This window comes from Catharus ustulatus, chromosome 12 (genome assembly GCF_009819885.2).
Source record: "Catharus ustulatus isolate bCatUst1 chromosome 12, bCatUst1.pri.v2, whole genome shotgun sequence".
NCBI lineage: Eukaryota > Metazoa > Chordata > Aves > Passeriformes > Turdidae > Catharus > Catharus ustulatus.
The window spans coordinates 3,507,589-3,529,423 of NC_046232.1; the positions used below are offsets into that span (position 1 = coordinate 3,507,589).

The window sequence follows — 21,835 nt, forward strand, 5'->3', positions numbered from 1 at the left end:
GTGTCCAGCTGTGCTTCCCTTGAGGTGTTGGTCTTTCTGATGCATTTCCAAAATCACAAATTCCATACATTTCCAAATTTACAGAACTGATTAGAGTCCACAAAATTCTGCAGTTTAAATTAGCTCATGAAGAATAATTAAGTCTACAAAATCCTAGATTGGAGGGCATTTTATATTAAGCAAATGTGGATCTGTGTCTTATACCAGGGGAATAGGAGTGATGGTGGCTGTCTTTGGAAAGCCAGGAGATTCAGGACATTTCTGTTCATTCTATAAAGCAGAAATTACTTGCTATCCTTTTCTTTCCACAAGTGTTCAGCCTCTATTCCAGCTTTGCACAAAAGCATCAATTTCTGGAGGGAGTCCCAGAGATTTCTTTACATTAGTTTTTCCAAGGAAGAAGTTAATTCCATTATTACAGCTGATCTGGTGAGACCAACTTCAGCTCTTTGGCTGTTTGTCTGAGAGAAATTCTTAGGGCCAGGTAATGTGGCTTTGAGTGTGGTATCACTCAGGGAACAGCTGGCAATAACAAGGTGATCCCTTCTGCTGGAAATTTATGTTTTAAGCATTTGAACAAGGACAATTCGATACAAGTAAAAACATGGGCAAAAAATAAAGCAAGCAGAATTTTGAAAGGTGGTGTGTACTGTGAACTTACTAATTTTGTTATTTCATGCTTATTTTGCACTGCAGCCAGATGCTGCTGTTGTTTTTAAATACAATGAGCATCATGAAATCAGTGGGATTTGACTCTGACTCTTGGCAGCATCACAGCAGCTTAATCCTGAACTGAGCTGAATCCTTCCAATGGGACACCATGAACCAAAGTTCAAATTTAGGAGAACAGTGCATTAAGTAAAATTTTGAAAGTCTTTATTACCTTTTGGGAACACATGAAATAGATTTATGGGAGAAATATTATTTATTCAGTACACAGTTTTACATGAATGCCTGAAGTAAATGTTAAGCATTTGGTACCTCTGAGGTGTTCTTTTCTTAGGGAATACAGTTAAAGTGTTAGAGGTGTTGAAATCTGAATGTCCTAGGTAATTGTTTTTTCCAAAATGTTTGTTGGCAAAATAGTTGTTTGCTGTTTTTAGTTGTGGCAGATGTTTGTTGCTGAAATCATGTTTCAGGTCTCTAAAATCTACCCTGAAGTCCTTCCAAGGAGGACTTTCTCTTCTCCTCCTCTGTGTATTAACTGGTGCCCTGTTCCTTGTTGTCCCCATGAATGAGAAGGTCCTTGTGCAGGATCTCCCTCTCCATGGGTCCATGGGCACAGCTGATCTTCCCAACCCATTCCTGCTCCTCACCCCTGGCTGCACCTCAGGGAGTCTTGGATCTCCATGTCTGTGGGCTGGCCCTGGGCTGGGAGATGCACTCAGGTCCCTGCTGGGTGTTTGGGGTGAGAGCTGCTCCAGAGCTCCATGGGATGCAGGCACTGGGCCCAGGAACACCTGGATCACTCTCTGGTGCCTCTTCTTCCAAAATCCCCAGCGCTCTCCTCGGGTGGGTGCTGTAATGAGGACTTGCAAACACTTGGATATGGCCAAAGCTTAAATATGACCTTTAACCAGTTCTTCAGGTGTTTGTGGATCTGAATTCCTGCATTTCCACAGTCCTTCAGAGGCAGCTGGTGGCAGTGCCAGATGGGTACCCAAAGGGTTGGAATTTTGTTCAGATAAGCCTGGAGCAGATAACCTTCCTATTCCCCTCTCCCCCTTTGTGTTGGATCACATGCTATCACTGGTATGTTGTTGCCAAACAGGAGGAAGCCTGGATATACCAGTAACCTCTGGAGGGGGAAAGGCAGGAAAAGGGAAATCTGAACCGGAGGGGCTGGACAATGTGGAAAGTATTTTCAATGATTTCATAACAACCAGAGCATTTCAGTGAGTGGTTTTCAGGTGTGGCTGAGTTGTTTGGAAAAGATCTCCTGGGCCCCCTGGGTGGTGGCCCTGGAGCAGCTCTCCAGCATCCTCTGTCTCTTTGTTGTCCCACAGTTTTCCTACAGGATGAAAAGATGGGATCACACCAGTGCACCCACCCCATGGACACTTCAGCTCTTGGATGTCACCAGCCCAGTGCTTGGGCAATTAAAACCTTCTTGCTGATTGATTTGAGTCCAAATCCTTGTGGGTATTTGCACACCCTGCAGAGTATTTTGATAAAATAGTTGCAATATTTGATGCATGCTCAGAAGGACCCCTGGAAAGGGCAGCTTGATAGAAGAAGGGGCTTGAGGATTAAGAGCTGGAATGTCCTCCCAGTCTGGATGCCTGGGATTCCTATGGAGCTGCCTTGGCTGGCACTGTTGGTGTCACACCTGAGCAGCCCAAACACAGATTCCTGTGACTTGGAATGCTGTAGGATGTAGGGAAAACAATAACAATTATTTCCATGGGGAAAATAAGTTCTAGAGCAAAGTTTTAAAATTGTGTTTCTCATGTTGCAGGGAATTGCCACCTGCCCTGCAGTGGCTGGGATGCAGGAGTGGAACTCTGCTGCCTGGAGTTGTTCAGGAGTTCCAGCATCTCTCTGGTCCTGGTTACTCCACAGTAGGACATAAATTATAGTACCAAGTACAAGTCATTTGCTGAATGTGCTTTTAAAAAATGAGATTCATGGGAAGCTGTGTAGGAATAATTGCAGAGAAAATCCAGATTTGGAGTTACTGTTTAAGAAGTGATGAAGGAGATGTTAGAAAGGAGAGACTTGAGTTGCTTCTTCCATAGTGCTGAAAGATGGAGGTGACAAAGCCATTCCCTGACTGGTGTTAGAGCTAATTTGGGTGTAATTGCTCATTATCACAGCTCTGACTGCAGAGCTCTGCTCACCTGACTGGGGGTGAAGCCTCTGGAACAGCACTTTGAGGCATTTGTAGGAAATACAGGGAAAAAAGGAAGGAAATCCCTTAATCTTTGGGGAGCATCCCCCAGCTCCTGGCAGTCCCAAGAATGTTGAAGTGCAGTGTTGGGGGAGTTCTGGGGCCTGGCCCTGCTCACCTCACTTGGAGGGTTTCAGGTCCTTGCTGCTCTCTCTGGGTCACAGCTGATTTTTCAGGCATCATTTGTTGTCTGACTGTTCTGTAATGCTGTGGGGAGGAACATTCCTGGTCTGAACCTTGCACAAGGACAGAACTGGGTGTCTGTTCTCTGGGAAGTCCTGGCAGCTCTCCCAGACCCATCAGCTCTGTGTACACATCACTTCATAAAAGATGGATCCATTTCATCATATAGGAAGAAAAACACATGAGTGTGTGGGAATAAGGTTTAGGTTAAGCAGATGAATTTTAAAAATACTGCACTTTAACTCAACTGAATGAATTTTAATGATGGGTAAGGGATGGATTTTGCATAAAACCGTGTATTTTGAGGCAGATCACCTGACAGTATTGCCAAGACAGGTAAGAGAAACCCAGGTATGAGTGTTTGGAATTTGAAGTGAATTGGAAATCAAGCAGGACAGTGGGAAAAGTGCTGAAATCAATGGGCACCATGGAGAGTTGTGCAGTTCCATCCCTTGTTCCTTAGTGGGAACACTGCAGAAGTTTGTCAGCTGCAGTGAGAAGGTCTCCAGTCCAAGGGAGCTGGAGACAAGGGCTGGGATTTAAACACAGGGAAAGCCTGGTGTGATACTGGATCAGCACTGGAATGTCATTCAGGAGCAGGGAGATGGTTTGGGAAGATTCCTGTCCCCATTCAGGGCTCTTCTGAGTGACCTGCAACAGCAAGGGACTCTGTGGGAGAGTGGTGCCTGGCTGAGGCCAGAAGAGTTAAAAGTGGTGCATTCCTGCAAGAAATCCAATTATGAGACATAAAAAAGGGAGAGTTAGATAAAAATAGATTTTGCAATGAATGTGAAATTAATGGTGTCATGTATTGACCAGGAGGGGCTGCTGGAGAGCACTTAATTGGGATCTTTAGCTATTAGAGTGTGGAAGAGATAATTAAGGAGATACCCTGGAGTACGTGTCTCTCTGTGATTTGTATTTGGAATGCCAGAATGTTCCTGGCTCTAGGAATCTATGTCCCAGTCCTGCCCATGGACTGGTGTTACACTGTACAAATCTGGTAAAAACCCATGGCTGGTTTTTGAGTCTCTGTCAGAACCTGCCCAAGAAACAGAACAGGAAAAATGAGAGTTCTGCCACTTGAGGACCTCCCAAGCTGATGCTTGGGTTGACAAGGGGCTTTGACAATTTCAAATCAGATTGTTGATGAAAGACTCTTCAGTATTTTTCCCTGAAGGTCTGGTCATTCACACATTTTCTCCTTTAGTCAGTTTTTTTGGGATGTTTTCTCATTGTGTATCAGAACACAAATCCACATGTTTTGGTGGAGATGCTGCAGCTCAACAACAGCTCTTCTAGTCCTGAATTTCTTTCTGGGGAAAAGCAGAGCAATTTTAGTTAGTTTCCATGATTAATTAAAAAAGAAATGTATTTGGCAGCATGGATTCCCACGTGGAAAATGTCATCAGGTGGCTTAAGCTTGGTAAATAGTTAAGAATCCAGAAAAAATCGTGTATCCTGGGTTTTGGAGGTTTGTTACTAATTGTGCTGCTTGGAACACTCGGTGGTAACTGGGGTCCAGCTGCTCAGAATCTCACTGTTACATTTACTGGCTGGATTGCTTTAATTGGATTTGGAGAGTGGCTCTTCCTATGGTTCAGCTTGTGCTGTTAAATCACCAACCTTTTAATACAATAATCCCTGGATTTATCCTGCCTTGAAGTAGCAACACAGGAAGACATGACTGAGGGTAAAAGTTTGGAGAGTGTATAATCCAGAGCAACACTTGTTTGTGATTGTTAGAGTCTCTGTAAAATGATGAAATGAGTGTTGTGGGACAGAGGAAGAGCACTGATGGCAGGAAAACAGTGGGGAAAAAGGCTGTAATTCCAGTGCCATGGGCAGTAGCAGAACCCAACCAGGTCAGGAAGCAGCTTTGTATGAAATGACTGCAGGGTTTGACCGGATGAATTAGCACTGAAAGGAATTTTGTCATTTTGTTATAATTGAAAATCATTTAAATGAATTGTGCATGTTAATGAGCTACAGTAGAAAGTGGTGTCTGAGTGTGTATTTGAGTAATTAACAGAGGTTGGGGTTTAACTGTCACACGTGTGGCATTACATGTGGTCACAAAGCAGTGACACTCTGGTTTGCTGCTGGAATCCTCTCCTGAGGTTTATTTTACCCCCAGTTCCACCCTTCCCTCCCCTGCCACTTCCATTACAGTGGAGATTTGGTCTGCTTGCCTGACAGTGCCGTGTCCTGTACTCGCCATTAGTGGTCAGTAGTTAACCTCTGCCTGCATGTCAGCCTTCAGTTTAATGGCCTTTTTTGTGTGTTCATTTTCTTCTGTTTCCCATCGTGGTTTTGTTTATTTCTTTTACGTTTTTTTTTTCTGTTCTCTTTTTTTTTAAACCGTGGTGATGTTTGCCCTTCATATTCCCCAATGTTTGCACATGCCAAGATGTTGCCATCCCAACATTACCTCCCACTTCACTGACCAGTGCCACTAATGACCATCTAGCACCAGCGACAGCGGGACCCCTGCCCTCTGCCCCGCGGGACGTCGTGGCCACCCTCGTGTCCACTCGCTTCATCCGGCTCACGTGGCGCCCGCCCGCCTCGGACCCGCAGGGAGACAACCTCACCTACTCCATCTTCTACACCAAGGAGGGCATCAACAGGTAAACACACAGAGCAGGGGCTCTCCTGGGCTGTGCTGGCACAGTGTGAGGTGGAGGGGTTGTGTTCCCCTCCTCCCTCCGCCCCAGGAGCTTCACAGGCAGTGCTTGAGCATGGTTGGATTGACTGCAAACTCTTCCAAGAGTTGCTGCCTGCCTTTAGCAGCCTGTTGGGGACAGAGCAGCAGAACTGTCACAGCTCCTCAAGAGGCAGAGGAACATCCCCTGGAAGCCATGCTGTGGAAGCAAGAGGCACATCAGGCTTCAAACCCCTGCAAATCCCTTCTCAGTGCAGGGACAGCTGTGTGATGGGTGCTGGTTAAACACCATGGGCAGTGCCAAACGCTAATTCCCTCCTAGGAGTTGCTGTAAACAGAAATCTGGTGAATGCCTCACAATCATCACTTTGCCATGTTATCCCAATGGATGATATCAGTCTACCCCTGCTCCTACCCACTGCTTGGAATTACAATTTCAAATTATGATAAATTAGAGGAAGTTGAAATGAACATTTGTTTGGGAACAATACTTAATTAATTGCAGATTAGCTTATCAGATTTATTACTCAAGGGAAAATTATCTGTCACCTTACTGATGAGAGTCTGAGATGCAAAGTCATTTGAAACAGAAAACACTCTAGAGGGGAATGCCTGCTCTTCCTTAATCCTGTGGATAGACATCTTGTGCAGGCTTGTGGCAATTAATTGAGGCAATTAGTAAAATTTTATTTGCCTCACAAATGTTATTTTTCTGTTACTCCCTTAAATTTGGTAATATCCAAGGTGTTCCAGGCCAGGCTGGATGTGGCTTGGAGCACCCTGGGATAGTGGGAAGTGTGCAGGAACACCCAAATCCCTCTGAGGGTCCAAGGTTCTGACTGCTTCAGCCCCTGCTGGCTCAGCTTCCTTCAGTTTTCACCTGTTCAGGGAGGGGAGATCCAGGACATGGCAGTGCCTCCTCACCTCTGCCCCTTGGACTTATTTGAGAGGGAATTCTGCCCCTCTGCCCCATTCAGGTGAGACCCCCATCTGCAGAGCTGGCCCCTCCCTGGGGCCCAGCACAGAGAGGACATGGAGCTGCTGGAGAGTCCAGAGGAGGCCATGGAGATGCTCTGAGAGTGGAGCCCCTCTGCTCTGGAGCCAGCCTGGGAGAGCTGGGGATGCTCACCTGGACAGGAGAAGGCTCCAGGGAGAGCTCAGAGCCCCTGCCAGTGCTAAAGGGGCTCCAGGAAAGCTGGAGAGGGACTGGGGATAAGGCATGGAGGGGCAGGACAAGGGGGAATGACCTCCCACTGCCAGAGGGCAGGGATAGATGGGATATTGAGGAGAAATTGTTCCCTGGGAGGGAGGGCAGGCCCTGACAGCTGTGGTTGCCCAGAGCAGCTGTGGCTGCCCCTGGATCCCTGGATGTGTCCGAGGCCAGGCTGGACAGGGCTTGGAGCACCCTGGGCTAGTGGAAGGTGACCCTGCCCATGGTAGGGGGTGTCCCTGGATCACTTTTCATTTCTGTTCCAATCCATTCTGTGATTCCAAGAGGAGCATTTCAAAGGGAAGAAGTAGCAATGGAAGGGACGTTCCTGCTTCAGGGGCTGCTCAGTGTCACCAGCCCTGACTTGTCCCGCCTTGGCCTGGTGACATCAGAGAGGCTCCCCTGGAGGCATCGAGATGGGAATGAAGGGGTGTCCCAGGGCTTTCCTGTCACACCCCCTGGATGCCTGGGGGAACCTGATCATGTGGGTGTTACTGTCTCACACAGCTACAAGGTTATTCCATCCCCGTGTCAGGTATTTATTTACTTCACACTCAAGACAGTTCCCTTGGAAAAGGTGTGAAAATTCAAAAGTACTACAGGGAGGTTTAAATCCGGGGAACTTTAGACAAGCATTCAGGAGGAAGAACACTAGACTTCAAGATTTGGACAAAAATAAAAGAAATAATGGCACATTGCTGGTCTGAGGTGGTATATCACACATGTGGGATGTTCAAACTGCTGAATTCACAGTTCACTGTGGTGTGCTTCAGACGCAGCAAATGGAGTTTAATTGTGTGTAATCACACTGAGAATGCCTCTGGAGCTCCCTGCCAGGCCCCACAGCTGGCATGGCTGGCACACACAATATCCACTCCCTAACAGCTCCCCAGAGGTGCTTTTTTAGATACAAGTGCAGCTTTAACCTTGGCATTTCCAGCCAAACTCCTGAGGTTGCACTGGAGGCTCTTCCCTTGGGTGCTTGAGAGTTCCTGTGAACCTTAACTGGAGTTTCTGAAGCTCCCTAATTGGGGATTAGAGTGGAATCATGGAATAGTCATAACAATCTGCAGGGTAATGCAGTTATTCCTGGGGGCCATCTGTTTGATGCCTGTTAGCCCAAACTGATCACATTGGAAAGGTGCTCCAGGCTCCCCAGGAACAGCCATAAAGGAAGAATTCACACAGCACTTCATTAGATTAATCTCTCCTATTTTTACCACACTGTTGTGAAGTCATATTCCTGGTTATTACTGAAAATTTGCAATACTGTGACATGTCTATTTATTTTTGGTAAATGTTGTCTTTCCAGTATTTTTTTTAATTATTTTTCTAATTGTAAATAATAACCTTGGTTTCCTGATTGCCATTTTTTCCCAGATCAAATCAGGGAGTGCACTTCTACTTGAGGCAGAAAATGCTATATTTTGCATGTTAATGGGAGCTGGATATTATCCCACAGCTGTGAATCCATTGGGCTCTCAGATCCCATCCTTGTAGCTACAGCATCTCTTAAAGGAAACTGCACTTGGAAATGTATTTTCAAGAAAGTATTGTGCTCGAAGTGGAAAAATAGCAATGAAAATTAATAAAAAGCTGGAATAAATGAAGCTGTTTATGCAGTGCCATTTTAGCTGAGTTTATGAAGGGGAACATTCTAGAAAATCGTGTGTAAATAGGTATTTAGTTACAGAGAGTGCATTGTTCCCCTCTCTATAAATACAGTTTAATAGTGCAGAAACCAACAGAGATTTCAGAATGTTTTCAGCCAAGTTCTGCTAAATCAACCACACCGGTGGGTGTAAAGAGAAATAAATTTAAAATGGGGATTTGGGGATTGCATTTCCCTGACAGAAATTGAAGTAGAGTGGCTGGAAGGGAGGAAGGGGAGGCTGGGATGGTTCTGGAGTTCCTGTACAGAACTGCAATACAGGTGTCAGTGGGGTTGAGAGCAGCCTATCCCTGCCCATCCCTGTCCCAGGGGGAGTCTGGCAGCCCAGAGAGGCAGGATGTTGTCAGAGAAGGCACAGTCCCCTGCATTTACTCAGTGGGAAGTTTCTGATTGCTCCTTTTGGAGTTTTTGGCATTGCCAGGGAGCAGAGAGCTCCTTCCCAGGGAAGGATGGACGGCATTACCCAGACACTGCTCCGAGCAAGCTCAGGGGCAAGGCAGTGCCTTGAAACAAAGGCTGCCCTTAGTTTAATGATTGATCTCCTAATCTTCCCCTCAATCCCTGATAAGAGCAGATGGAGTTTCCTGGATGGTGTTTGGCAGAGCCCTTGTTCCGCAGAGGGAGCGTCTGTTCCGGTGCTGGGGGTTCGCCGGAGGTCACTGAGCAGAGCAATGCCCCTTCCAGTGCCCCCATACAGGACTTGTGTGCTCCCAGCTGGGTTAGGGCTTCCAGCTTGCACCCTACTGGCCTGACAGAGATGCCCCTTCTCATGCCATGGGGGTGGGCTCTGGTAGCCTGGATCTGTCTCCAGGAGTTGCTGGAGGTCGGAATTTTCACTCGGGTCCAACAGAAGCCACTTCACCTCCACTCTGTGCGGAAGCAGTGTCCTGGCTGTTCTGAACAATTCCAAACACCAGCAAGGAGCCCAGGCAAGGCTGAAGGTAGAATAACATGTTAAAACAGCTCCTTTGAAAAATCCCCAAAAAGCAGCTCCACAATATTAACAGGAATGCCCTAAATCTTGCCAGACTGTGTGTGCTGCTAAAATAGTTTGTGTGCTGGCTCCTGAGCTGTAGGATAAACTGTCACTGTGAATTATCACTTGCTGTCACGGGAATAACAAAGAAACCACTCTGAGTTTGTGGGTGTCAAGTGTAATTCATTCTGTTCCTTCAGTCCCTTGGGTTTTGTGCAAAGGGAAGTTGCAAAATTGGGAGCAGTTTGTCAGCAGCACTTCTGGCACACGGCTGTGGTGTTGTGCGGGGAGCACAGTGCAAGTCCCGTATCATTTACACACTGGGTATGTTCAGATGGGACAGGAGCAGCTACTCCTCGTTTACTAATCAGTGGTGGTGTGTGCCCAACCCTTTTGTTTCCCAAAGGGAACGTGTGGAAAACACGAGTCGTCCTGGAGAGACGCAGGTGATGATCCAGAACCTGATGCCAGAGACAGTTTATGTGTTCCGGGTTGTAGCCCAGAACAGGCACGGCCCTGGCGAGAGCTCGGCACCGCTCAAGGTGGCAACACAGCCCGAGGGTGAGCCGGGGTGTTCTGGGAGTTTTCCTCACTTTGGGATTGGTACTGACTTCATTTTTTATTCCCCCCATTCACAACCTTTCCCAGAATCTGATGCTTTTTAAAAGTTGTACTTGTGGACCACAGTTTCCAAAGATTTTTCAGGTCGGTGGGATTGTGGTTGTTATTGTCACCATTAAGAACTGATGGGACATTCTTTGCTACATTCTCTGAACTGTTATAACAGGAATACTTTTAAATGGTCATTAACTGAAAAAGAGAAACTTTAGGCAAATGCCAAGTCACTTGTTAGGATCATTCTAGACAAAAGGGATCCAGGGACCAGGATCTCCTTTGGAAATTTGGTCCCGCTTTTCCACCCTGCAGTGGATCCATGAGGAATGTCACAATGGGAAAAATCCCCCCTTTTCCTGGGGGGCTGGCCAGGGTTGGGCACACCAGCCCCTCTGTTAGGGACTAACAAATTCCCTCCTTGTGTTGCAGTCCAGCTGCCTGGGCCCGCTCCCAACATCCGCGCCTTCTCCAGCTCCCCCACCTCCATCACTGTCACCTGGGAGACGCCGCTCTCGGGCAACGGGGACATCCAGAACTACAAACTCTACTACATGGAGAAGGGGCAGCACACAGAGCAGGTACACTCAGCTCAACTCAAACTGCCCTGACACCTGCAAACACCTTGGGAAGGGTCTGCTTTTCTGATAGACTGAATCTTTTAGCCTCAGACTGGGAAATACTTAAAATCAGAATTCCAACATGAAATGTTTGTGTCTGGGCTGGGAATGAAACCCATTTTATTGGTGATGCCCTGTTTTGGTATTTGTTAACATCAAGTAGTTTTTGGTGAATGACATCGTATCATGAGAGGAGAAGGCAGAGAGCAGCTGTGTCGTTGCTGAGCTGTTCTGGTGCAGGTGATATTAAATATGCTTGCACAGAGCTGTGGGCTGGGTTTTAGCAGTTCAGGCTGAATACTGATTTTGGCATGATCCCTAATCCAAACTTTCTATAGTTCTTGGACCCAGTTTTGATATTGCTGAGCATCCAATTAATTAAATTTTCTTAGCATGCCACTGAAGCATTCAGTGTGTTCTGTAGAAGTGTGGGCTGCCACCTGAGAATGAGGATTAATCCCAGTCCTCACAGCCACATTCCCATCTGATTGCATATCAGTATCATTCCAGCTGTAGAAAGCAAAGGGAAGAATATTTTCCTTAGCTTTTAAATATTTTTACATCAGTTTTTAAATTGGGCTGTTGCCTTTTGTACTTCTGCATCCCACTAGTTCAATTATAGTGATACATATTATGATGGTTTTGAGAGTTTCCAGTTCTCTTTTCATGCCCAGGACCAGTCTCCATGTTAGGATTTAAATAAGACAGGGAGAATTTTCTCCTGGAAACTCAGAGCTGGCATCCTCCTGCTGGCTGTGCCTGAAGCTGACACACAGGTTGTGCAGGAACTCTGTGGTGTGGCTGGCACTGCAGAGCTGACCTGAGTTTGCCCTGGGGTGTCATTGGGGACAGGACGTGGACGTGGGGGGCCTGTCCCACACGGTCACCGGGCTGAAGAAGTTCACTGAGTACAGCTTCCGCGTGGTCGCCTACAACAAACACGGCCCCGGTGTCTCCACACACGACGTCGTGGTCCGGACCCTGTCAGACGGTAAAGCTGCTCCACTTCTTTGGATTTTGGGGTTTTTCCAGGAATTACCTGGCAATTTCCGACAAGTGAATCTTTAACTAGACTTTTATGGGGTTTGTGCATTGTTGCATGCGGCTGTTCACGGTTAAAATCCCCCCGGAGGTCTTCCAGAATTGGGTGAAGGAAAATTGCTACACCTGCAGAAGGATCTGGGATTGTAATTCCAGAACAATGGTGTCCTTCATTCCAGCATCAGCCATTTATTTCATGCATTATTGGGCCTACATCGAGCATGGACAGAAAAAATATACACTGAAGGCACCAACTCCAAATTATTTTCTAGGCTCTCTCACATATGAGCAAACTCTTGGTTTTGGAGTGGTTTTGTTTTAATTGTGTTCCCATGTTTGCACTCCAGCACAGATACTGTTAAATCCATCTCACAGAGTGGTGAGAGCAGGATGTGAAGTCAGTATTTTTTATAAGGCAGACAGAGGTGATGTGAGCACACAGAGATACATGAGCGACTGCAGAGTGATCAGAGTTAGTGGTAACTTTTATTTGTTAGACAGAAGTTTCTATAGAAGAACATTCAGAGGGAAAGGGAGCAGAGCCTGGAATCCTCTCCCCAGGAGTGACCAGGAGCAGAGGGGAATATTGTCCCAAACTCTCTCTAACTCCAGCTTTGTTTCTGGGGCACTTCTTGACTTTGCAGTGATTTCTGTGTATTTGCTAATTCAGTTCCTCTTCCATGAGACCCTGTCAGCATCTTCTTGAACCCACACCAGCTTTATCCACAACATCAAGTGGGTAAAGGTTCCACAGATTAATTTTCTCTGAAAAATCTCTCCTTTCTGTCTCTTCTGCCCCTGCTCTGTGTTGGGGTCACTTGTTGCCTGGGGCTGTGCTCCTGAAAGAGGGACTATCGTGTGTCCACTGATTATTTCTCTGTCCCACTCCTCATTCTGTGGACCTTTACCATGGTTTCCTTGGTTAATCCATTTTCCAGATTCCAAAGACACAGGAATGTTACCCATTTCTCCTGTGGAAGCTGATTCAATCTTTAGTGCCCTTTTCTGAATTTTTCTCCAGGTTCCTTTTCTCCTTTGTTTTAGAAACTGAGGTAGAGCAGACTAAAACAGTATCAAAGGTGTGAGGCATTACTTGCATTTGAGGAGCTTTTTGTGTTTTTCTGAGCACCAAAAGGAATCATCCCAAAGTCTTTGTGCAGTTCTTTACCACCGGATCACACCCTGGGTTCTCCCCTGTTCATTTACTCCTGTATCTTCCTGCTCTGGCCTTTCTTTCAACCAGCTCCTTACTCCAGCAAGCACTTCCCTCCCATGCCCTCATTGCTTTAAATTGCAGGGATTTCCCTTGAAGGAGGGAGAAATCCCAATTCTGCTTTTATTCTAGCTTCTGCTCTCTCAGTTTCATGCTTTATTGTTACTTTGGTTGATTTGGTGGAAGTTTCTGACCCAGCAGGTGGAGTTTGGTCTCATTTTAATGCTGGCACCACTTTGCCACCTCTGGTACAAGATAAACTGGTAATGGTTACAGTCTTGAAGCTGTTTCATTCCCCAGTTCCTTGAGAATTCCTGGATGGATAACACATGGCCCTGGCAAGAGGCTGCTGTTGCTGTGTTTGACTCTTCCATAAGCTTTTACACTGACACTTCAGTTGGAGAGACCATGGGAATCCTTTGGAAGGGTGTCAAGGAAACCTCTCCTTTCCCTTCCCCTCAGTACCAATGCAAAGAGAGACTTGTGTGCCCTTATCTTTGGCTTTTTCTGCCCTAGCTGAAAGTTTGCTCACTGATTTCTCTGAAGGGCTGGCAGCTCCTTTGTTGTTTGAAAAAGAATTTATTATTAATTACAATGTTATTTTGAAGTTTTCCTGTAGTTCTTTCTTCTCCAACTTCAGTTTTCACACTTAACCTATAGGTACATACTTTCTAAAGCTCTCTGAAGGATGTAATCTTGCTTTTTTCAGTCTCCTAACCCTGGGAAGCTCTCAAATCTTTCCAAAATGATGCACATTTTCCTCCTGTGTTTTCCTGTTGTGGTGTCCAGGAGCAATCTCCGTGTTCCTTGCAGGGATTTCTCCCTAAGCTTCCTTTAGCCCTGATTTAACAAAGCATCTGCATTTTTATGTAGCTATTTGCTCCTAATCTGTTACAGTGCCTTGTTGCAGGGATAACTCTGCAGGTATTACCATTTGAACCCAGGTTTATGTGCTTCTCCTGAGGATTGCTTCTCCTATCCTGGAATTCATGATCAGGGATTACAGCTGGGAGTGGAATCTGAGCCTCACAGTGTGATTGAGGCCCTTCCCTCACAGTCTCACATGCTGAGCCATCAGCATGTCCTGGTGCTCCTGCCCAGCTGCTCTCCATGTGCTGTCCCACTCCAGGAGATGCCTTTCCATAGCAAATCCCTGTTCTTCCCTGTGAGGGTGGGGAGGCCCTGGCACAGGGTGCCCACAGAAGCTGTGGTGGCTCCTGGATTCCTGGAATTGTCCCAGGCCAGGCTGGACAGGGCTTGGAGCACCCTGGGATAGTGGAAAGTGTCCCTTCCGTGGCAGGAGTGGCACTGGAGGAGCAAAGAAAGCTTGGCTTTGTATCCTCTCCTCTCCACTGTGCTGCTTCTCAGACCCACAGCTCTTCATCCTCAGGTGTGCTGATTTCAGGTTCAGCTGGGTTGCCAAGGGAAGGGAAGGCTAATCCTGCCCCTCTCCATTTCTGCCATGGGGTGGTGGGGAAGGGGGGTTTGTTTCACCCTATCTCAGTGAGCCTTTCCAAATTCCTTCCACTTCATGCCCTCAGAGGGGTTCTCTGGGATGTTACTGTGGCTGGACTGTTATTTGGAAAATGAATTCTGCAGGCTGGAGCAGTCCTCATCCCTTTATCCCTGTGCTCCTTGCCCATCACTGTGCTTCAGTGGATTCTCCCCTTCCTGCCAGGGAAGCCTCAGCTCTGCCAGGGGCCAACCTTTGCAGTGGTACCACATCAATTTCCTGCTTCCAGGGTTTTTCTTCCTCTCCCTTTTTGCCTGGATTTCACTGCCATGAGCAGCAAGTAAAGAACAAGCAAAGGCTGAGAGTTCAAAGGCAGCCCCAGCATCTGAGATGCTCTTCACCTCCTCACTATCACAAGGCCCTGGGGTCTCAGAGGTTTCCTGTTACAGAAAATCAGGATAACAAAATCCAGGCCAGAAATATGTATGTGGGTTTCCTTAATCAAGCAGTGTGTTCATTAAAGATTTGCCTTGGGAAAGACCTGGATGGGATTCATTCTGTGAGAGTTTGAGAAGTGTTTTTAAATATAAAACATTTTATTTAGATAGGTAGGAAAATAAATACCTGAATAAAAAGTTTTTTATTCATGATGAAAATATAGAACCCTCGTCAGCCATTGACTGTGTCAGAGAGTACCTGTGGGAGGATTGGTAGTGCTGCCTTAAATCAGAATGGTTTGTACTTCCATAGCAAATGAGAGCAGAGAGTAGTTGGGAGTGGAAATGCAATATTTGAAAGTTTTGGGGTTGTAATTCCTTTAATGTTTCCAGTTCCCAGTGCTCCACCACAGAATCTAACGCTGGAGGTACGGAATTCCAAGGTAAGATTGGAGGATTTCTTGCTGGCAGTGGGTAAAAAAAGGCTGGGAGGTCTTAGATGGGCCACATTTTGGAGCTGCTTTGGGCCTTTTTCCTTCCATGCAGCTTTTGAACTCTATAGAGAATATATGGATGTGGAGCTTGGAAGAACTGCAGTCCAGCTGTGGGCTGGCTGTGGTGGGATGCAGTGACAGTGCTAATGATGAAAGGGATTTAATGAGGCCCTGAAGGATCAGAGCTGGGATCCCTGGTCACTATTGTTTGCAGTGTGGGCACACACAGACACACTTCTGGAGTGCCTTGGGTACTTGAGAAGAGAAAGTGGAATATTTGACCATTGGGCCATTGGAATTGTGCATAGGGATGTTTTTTTAAAGCTTTCCTAAAGACTTTTTTTCCAAATACCTTCTTGTGCTGCCTTCCCCAGAGCATCCTGCTGCAGTGGCAGCCCCCTCCTGCTGGGACCCACAGTGGGCAAATCACCGGGTACAAAATCCGCTACCGGAAAGTTTCCCGCAAGAGCGATGTCACCGAGAGCGTAGGGGGCACCCAGCTCTCCCAGCTCATCGAAGGTGAGCAGGACCTGTCCTCCCTGGGGTGCCTGGCTGTGTTTGGGGAGCACAGGGACAGGATTCTGTGGGGTTCCTGTCCTCCCCAGGGATGCCTGGGTGTGTTTGGGGAGCTCAGGGACAGGATTCTGTGGGGTTCCTGTCCTCCCCAGGGATGCCTGGCTGTTTTCAGGGAGCTCAGGGACAGGATTCTGTGGGGGTCCTGTTCTCCCCAGGGATGCCTGGGTGTGTTCAGGGAGCTCAGGGACAGGATTCTGTGGAGTTTCTGCTTGGAAGACAAACAGAAGCAGCTCCCAAAGGAGCTCTGGGGTCGTGTGGGCTGCAGGTGGTGGCTGGAGCTTGTGACCTGATTCCTAGCCCTGATGGATTTGCTAAGTGGATTGGATGATTCCTTATAAAATGTTTATAAAAGGGCTGGAGAAGGTGACCCTGGGCTCATTGTGTTCCCACATGCCAGAGATGGAAGTGTGGAGGAGGAGGGCAGTGGAGGAGGGGCTGGGCAGGGTTGACATAGGCACCTGGACCTAACTCCAAGCCCTTGGAATGGCTGACCTCAGGCATCCCTGGAATATCCCACCTCATATCCATGGAATATTCTAGAGGGAATGCTTTTCCTCCTTTTGTACACTTAAAAATCCAGTCTAGTCCATCACTTAGTGTCAGTCACATGTTGCTGCCTGAGTTACAGCTCTGTTCAGCAGGAACAAGCAGTGCATGAGAACAGGAGCAACACTACATGGTGTTTCTCTTTAAAATCTCTGTATACGAATGCTTGGTCAAAAGAGAAGAAACTGGGAAATTCTAGATGAGTTTCTAGCAAGATACTCTGATTTTTTTGTCAAAAACTCTAGCTGTGACTTCGTAAGTCTCATTTTTCTCAGAGAATTGAGTTATTCCTGTAATTCCAGTATGGTTTTGGCAGCAACAAAACCTGCTGGAGAGGCTCCATATATCAAATTTTGAGTGCCTTTTCACAGTGCTCTGTTTTTTTAGTACAGACTCTTACATTCATTATACAACTGTATAAATTTGCTCACCTGCTGCCTCTGCCACCCCAGATTTGGTAATGGTGGGGGTGTTTCTGTTCTTAAAACTAATTAATTAACCTAATTAACAGCCCTAAGTTAAAACATGACTGCAAAGAGGCCCTCACAGTCCTTTTTAGTGCTGACACTCTGGGGGAAGCAGGGGTGGATGGCTGGGTTATCCATGGTTCCTGGGATTTAATCAGGATCTGTAGGAATTGCTGGGCTGATGATATGTGGGAGTTGCTGGGCTGATGGATCTCTGGGAGTTGCTGGGCTGATGGATCTGTGGGAATTGCTGGGCTGATGGATCTCTGGGAGTTGCTGGGCTGATGATATGTGGGAGTAGCTGGGCTGATGGGTCTGTGAGGATTGCTGGGCTGATGGATCTGTGGGGATTGCTGGGCTGATGGATCTCTGGGAGTTGCTGGGCTGATGGATCTGTGGGAATTGCTGGGCTGATGAATCTGTGGGAATTGCTGGGCTGATGGATCTCTGGGAGTTGCTGGGCTGATGGATCTCTGGGAGTTGCTGGGCTGATGAATCTGTGGGGATTGCTGGGCTGATGGATCTGTGGGGATTGCTGGGCTGATGGATCTGTGGGGATTGCTGGGCTGATGGATCTGTGGGAGTTGCTGGGCTGATGGATCTGTGGGGATTGCTGGGCTGATGGATCTCTGGGAGTTGCTGGGCTGATGATCTGTGGGCATTGCCCCGTGTCCCGCAGGCCTGGAGCGCGGTACCGAGTACAGCTTCCGCGTGGCTGCCATGACCATCAATGGCACCGGCCCCGCCACTGACTGGGTGTCAGCTGAGACCTTCGAGAGCGACCTGGATGGTGAGAGACCCTGGGATTGGGACAGCAAAACGTGGGAATTCATTCATTTTATTTCACTGACATCTGGCTGCCTCTTTGAAAGGCAAACCTCTGTGTTTTCACTTCTGTTCTAGGTGTACAATGGGGTTTATTTAGGATTGACATCAGTTTCTATTTAAACAGAAAATTCTTGCCAAGTTAATAAAGTGGCTTGAAATGAAGCTCTGCTTCTACACTTCCTAGTGCTCTGTGTTGGCATCAAGTGCTTTCTGCTAAGGAATATTCATTTGTAGTGACAATGAGATGTCACAGTCGGAAAGAAATAATGGAAAATGTTCTCAGCCACAGCTCTTCACAGTCTTAGCCACATGTTGGTGCTGTGTTTTCTTTGACCCACAGAAATTCTGCTGTGGCTGCTAAATACACAATTATGTTGAAATTGTGGGTATTAAAATAATTACATTTAAAATTCCAATGATGGCAGAAAGGTTCCTGAGCTTGTTGGAGCTTAAATGGGATATTCCAAAGCTCTTTGATTGTGCTGTAAAGGATTCTCAACAGTGGGTCTGTTCCACCAAGTCCATGGATTTCAGGGATGTGGATACTGGAAATTCCTTGGTCTGTGTGTCTGTCAACCCTTAGTGAATGTGACGCACCCTTGGAGCTGTCAGGTCCCCAAAGTGGGGCAGAACTCTGTAAATGAGCACCTCAGAGAGCTATGGAAGTGTCCCTGAACTGGAGTTAACAGCACTTTGCCAAAGGACAGCACCAGGATTAAATTTAAGTTTAAACAGGGCAGAAGGAGGAAGAAAAAAAATAACTTTTTCCTTCTCTGTTGGCTTTGTCATTTAAATTTTTTCACCTCTGCATGTTGCAGGAAATCTGACTTTCTACATATTCTTTCCATTGAATAAAGTAATAAAAATGTACATTTAAGACAACATAGCATGATATTCATATAGCTCTTGAATACACCTGTGAGATCTGTGTGTGCACACTGCATTTCTTGGGTTTCTTCCTTTAGAAAGCTCATGTGGATAATTTTAACACCATGCAAATGCATTTACAGCTCATCTTGCTTTTCTTAGGTTCAGCAGACATATGAGGCATCATTTCTTTTTATTCCACAGCTGCTTTTTGAGTTTAAATAGAAAATAATTCCCAGGAGAGTCCCATGGGTGTAAAGGGGAGCAGAAGTGTTAAAATTCCACGTTGGAGTCAGAGCAGGTTCCCCCTGAGTGCAGAGCAGGAGGTGTTGAACAGTTGTACAGAGTTTGTCCCCAGTGCAGTGGAAATGTCACCTCTCCTGCTGCACTTGGAGCTTTGCTGTGTTTAGTAGTTGGGAACTGGAATTGCTGAGCTGTGTCAGCAGCAGCCCAAGAGCTCCCCGGGCTGGGGGCCAGGGCTGTGCTGTGATCCAAATAATCCTGTTGTGGTGCTTTATTAAATGTTTGTAGAGAAATGCAGCGTGTTTCATTAAAATGAAATCCCTGCAGGAAGCACAAGTCCTTGATTCCTTTTGGAGTGGGGAGCTCAGTCTGCTATTGCAGGGAATTATCCCTAATCCTCCAGCACCCAACAAAAGGATTTATTTCATTTTTGAGAAGTGAACCCAAAGTTAGGGACACTCCAGGGACAGTTGGGAGATTGCTTTTAGGTTCCAGTCAACAGTGGGGAAAAACCTCTTAGGAGAAATATTAGGGGCTTACAGTGGCACATTGTGGAAGTGTTCTGGTGTTAGGGATCCACATTCCGTGTCTCAGTGGGATGGGGTCAGACTTGTGTTGCTTTTGGGGGAAGGGTTTGAACATTTGATGTTGACTGTGTGTTTTCTGAACTTTTAGTATGGCTGTGTAGTTTCTACATACGTTGTATAAATTATGGGAATCCAAGTGAGGAGAGCCCTTTGTAGTGCAGTTCTTAAAGCTGTGGAATATCCTGTTTAATGCTACAACCAGCTCAGGAACCTTTCTTTCATCACCAGACTTTTCCATGTCATTACTGCAATACCCACAAGTCTGTAATATGATGGAATTGTAAGTAGATGGATTTGTGGAGGGGAAGGATGGGATATAACCGGTGCGTATTTGGAAAACTGGATGACAACATGGGCAACGTGGATCTGCCTAAGCAGATCTGATACTGTTAGCATAGAACCACATAATCTCAGGATGATTATATGCAGGGGTTTTTATTTAAGAACTCTGTGAGTAAGGGCTACAAACCCAAATCTGACTCCCACATGGATTCCAGAGGGACATGTTTTTATACCCTTTTCATTATGTAACTCTATAACAATTATTAAACCCATATTGTTCTCTTGTATACATTGATCTTATCCAAGCATGGATTCTTGTGATTTTCATCAGGTCCCCAAAATCCCCTTTCTCATGATTCTTGTTACGGTGACATCACTTCTCATGAGTCTTATTATCATTAAACAATCATATATTCAGTTTACCAAACAATTATTGCATTTAACAATCATATTATTTATCATATGATGATTACACAGGTGCAGTTTCACATGATATAATAAAGACAAAGCTCAACATTCGCTCCAAGGGCCTGGTTCTCTTTCCCTACCAGACCCAACCTTTCCACCCCCTGAATCTATTGTATACAATTCCCATGATTTTGGAAACATCTTTAACCCTATGCTATCAGTACAAAAACCATCCCAACCCCCTGAGCTTCAGCACAACCATCCTGCCTTTTAAAGGGAAGATCTTTTGGAATGTAATGGTAATACTCTGCTCTTGGAACTCTTTGCTCTCTCCTGCACACCAAAGTTTCATTGTACTCATTCCAACACTCAGAAATGCTCTGTTTGACCTTCCTGCCTCGTGGTCTCCATATCATTGCCTTGAATTGAGAGAAGGCCTTGCACTGCTTCCCTTTTCCTGCAGAGAGCCGTGTGCCCGAGGTGCCCAGCTCGCTGCACGTGCGGCCGCTGGTCACCAGCATCGTGGTGAGCTGGACCCCGCCGGAGAACCAGGACGTGGTGGTCAGGGGCTACGCCATCGGCTACGGCATCGGCAGCCCCCACGCCCAGACCATCAAGGTGGACTACAAACAGAGATACTACACCATTGAGAACCTGGGTGAGTGCAGGGAACGTGATCTGTGCCCCAGCCCAGCCTCCCTCAGGACTCCTTAAATAATTTCCATCTGAGCAGCAGCCCGAGTTCACTGTGCTCCATGCGGAGCTGCAGGTAATAGAAGGGACTGAAATGTCACCAGGATTCACTGGTGGCTCCTTTAGAAGGAAAATAAAGATTCACCGCTCCACAGAACTCTCTGTGGGAGGTAAATAGTCTGAAAGTGAGAGAAATAGCAATATTGGGAATTCCATCAAATCACAGGGTTGAGTGATTTTGGTTTTGTTCTTCTAGTTAGTTTTTCTCGCTTCTGGTTTGGCTGTGCTTAAATTTGCTGCAACCATGGATTGGAGCTGTGGTGTCCCTGCCCAGGCAGGGGGTGGAATGACATGGGCTTTAAGGTCCCTTCCAGCCCAAGCCAGTCTGAGTTTCTGTGGCCATGAACAAGATCTGTGTGGAGACTTCTCAGTTCAAATCACATATTCCAGTTCAAAATTGAAATACTGAACAAAGAAGGTATGGAGAAGCAGAAACCAGGATTCAGTGGTTGTGTTGATTTCTTTTCCCATTTAGATCCCAGCTCCCACTACGTGATAACCCTGAAAGCCTTCAACAATGTGGGGGAAGGGATCCCCCTGTATGAGAGCGCTGTGACCCGGCCCCACTCCGGTGAGTCCTGGGAGTGCTCAGAGCCCTGAGCAGCTGGGATGGGATGGGATGGGCTGGGTGATGGAAGAGTCCTGGCAGTCAGTTCATTCTGTGCTCTCTGTCCCTGTCACTGCTTGGCCTCGCACGTTCCCAATAAACCACCTAAATTGAGCTCATTTGTAAATTCCAAACTCACCCAGCAACTACTAATGGATGTTCTTACTCCAAACATTCCCCTTAGCTGAGCACAACCCATGTGGGT

General features: G+C 46.6%; 1 protein-coding gene across 7 annotated transcripts in view; it reads left to right on the plus strand.

Moving 5' to 3' along the window:
• NEO1 (neogenin 1) overlaps nucleotides 1-21,835 on the plus strand; it is a 168,114-nt gene that overhangs the window by 119,494 nt on the left and 26,785 nt on the right. For 4 of the 7 annotated variants that reach the window (XM_033070546.1, XM_033070547.1, XM_033070548.1 and 1 more), the window contains exons 8-16: nucleotides 5,484-5,703; nucleotides 10,003-10,157; nucleotides 10,641-10,789; nucleotides 11,681-11,819; nucleotides 15,366-15,415; nucleotides 15,841-15,985; nucleotides 17,735-17,845; nucleotides 20,734-20,928; nucleotides 21,499-21,594. In XM_033070546.1, coding sequence (XP_032926437.1) covers nucleotides 5,484-5,703; nucleotides 10,003-10,157; nucleotides 10,641-10,789; nucleotides 11,681-11,819; nucleotides 15,366-15,415; nucleotides 15,841-15,985; nucleotides 17,735-17,845; nucleotides 20,734-20,928; nucleotides 21,499-21,594 — 1,260 coding nt within the window. The remainder of the gene's footprint in view (nucleotides 1-5,483; nucleotides 5,704-10,002; nucleotides 10,158-10,640; nucleotides 10,790-11,680; nucleotides 11,820-15,365; nucleotides 15,416-15,840; nucleotides 15,986-17,734; nucleotides 17,846-20,733; nucleotides 20,929-21,498; nucleotides 21,595-21,835) is intronic. The other 3 variants (XM_033070549.1, XM_033070550.1, XM_033070552.2) reach the window with 1 other exon arrangement.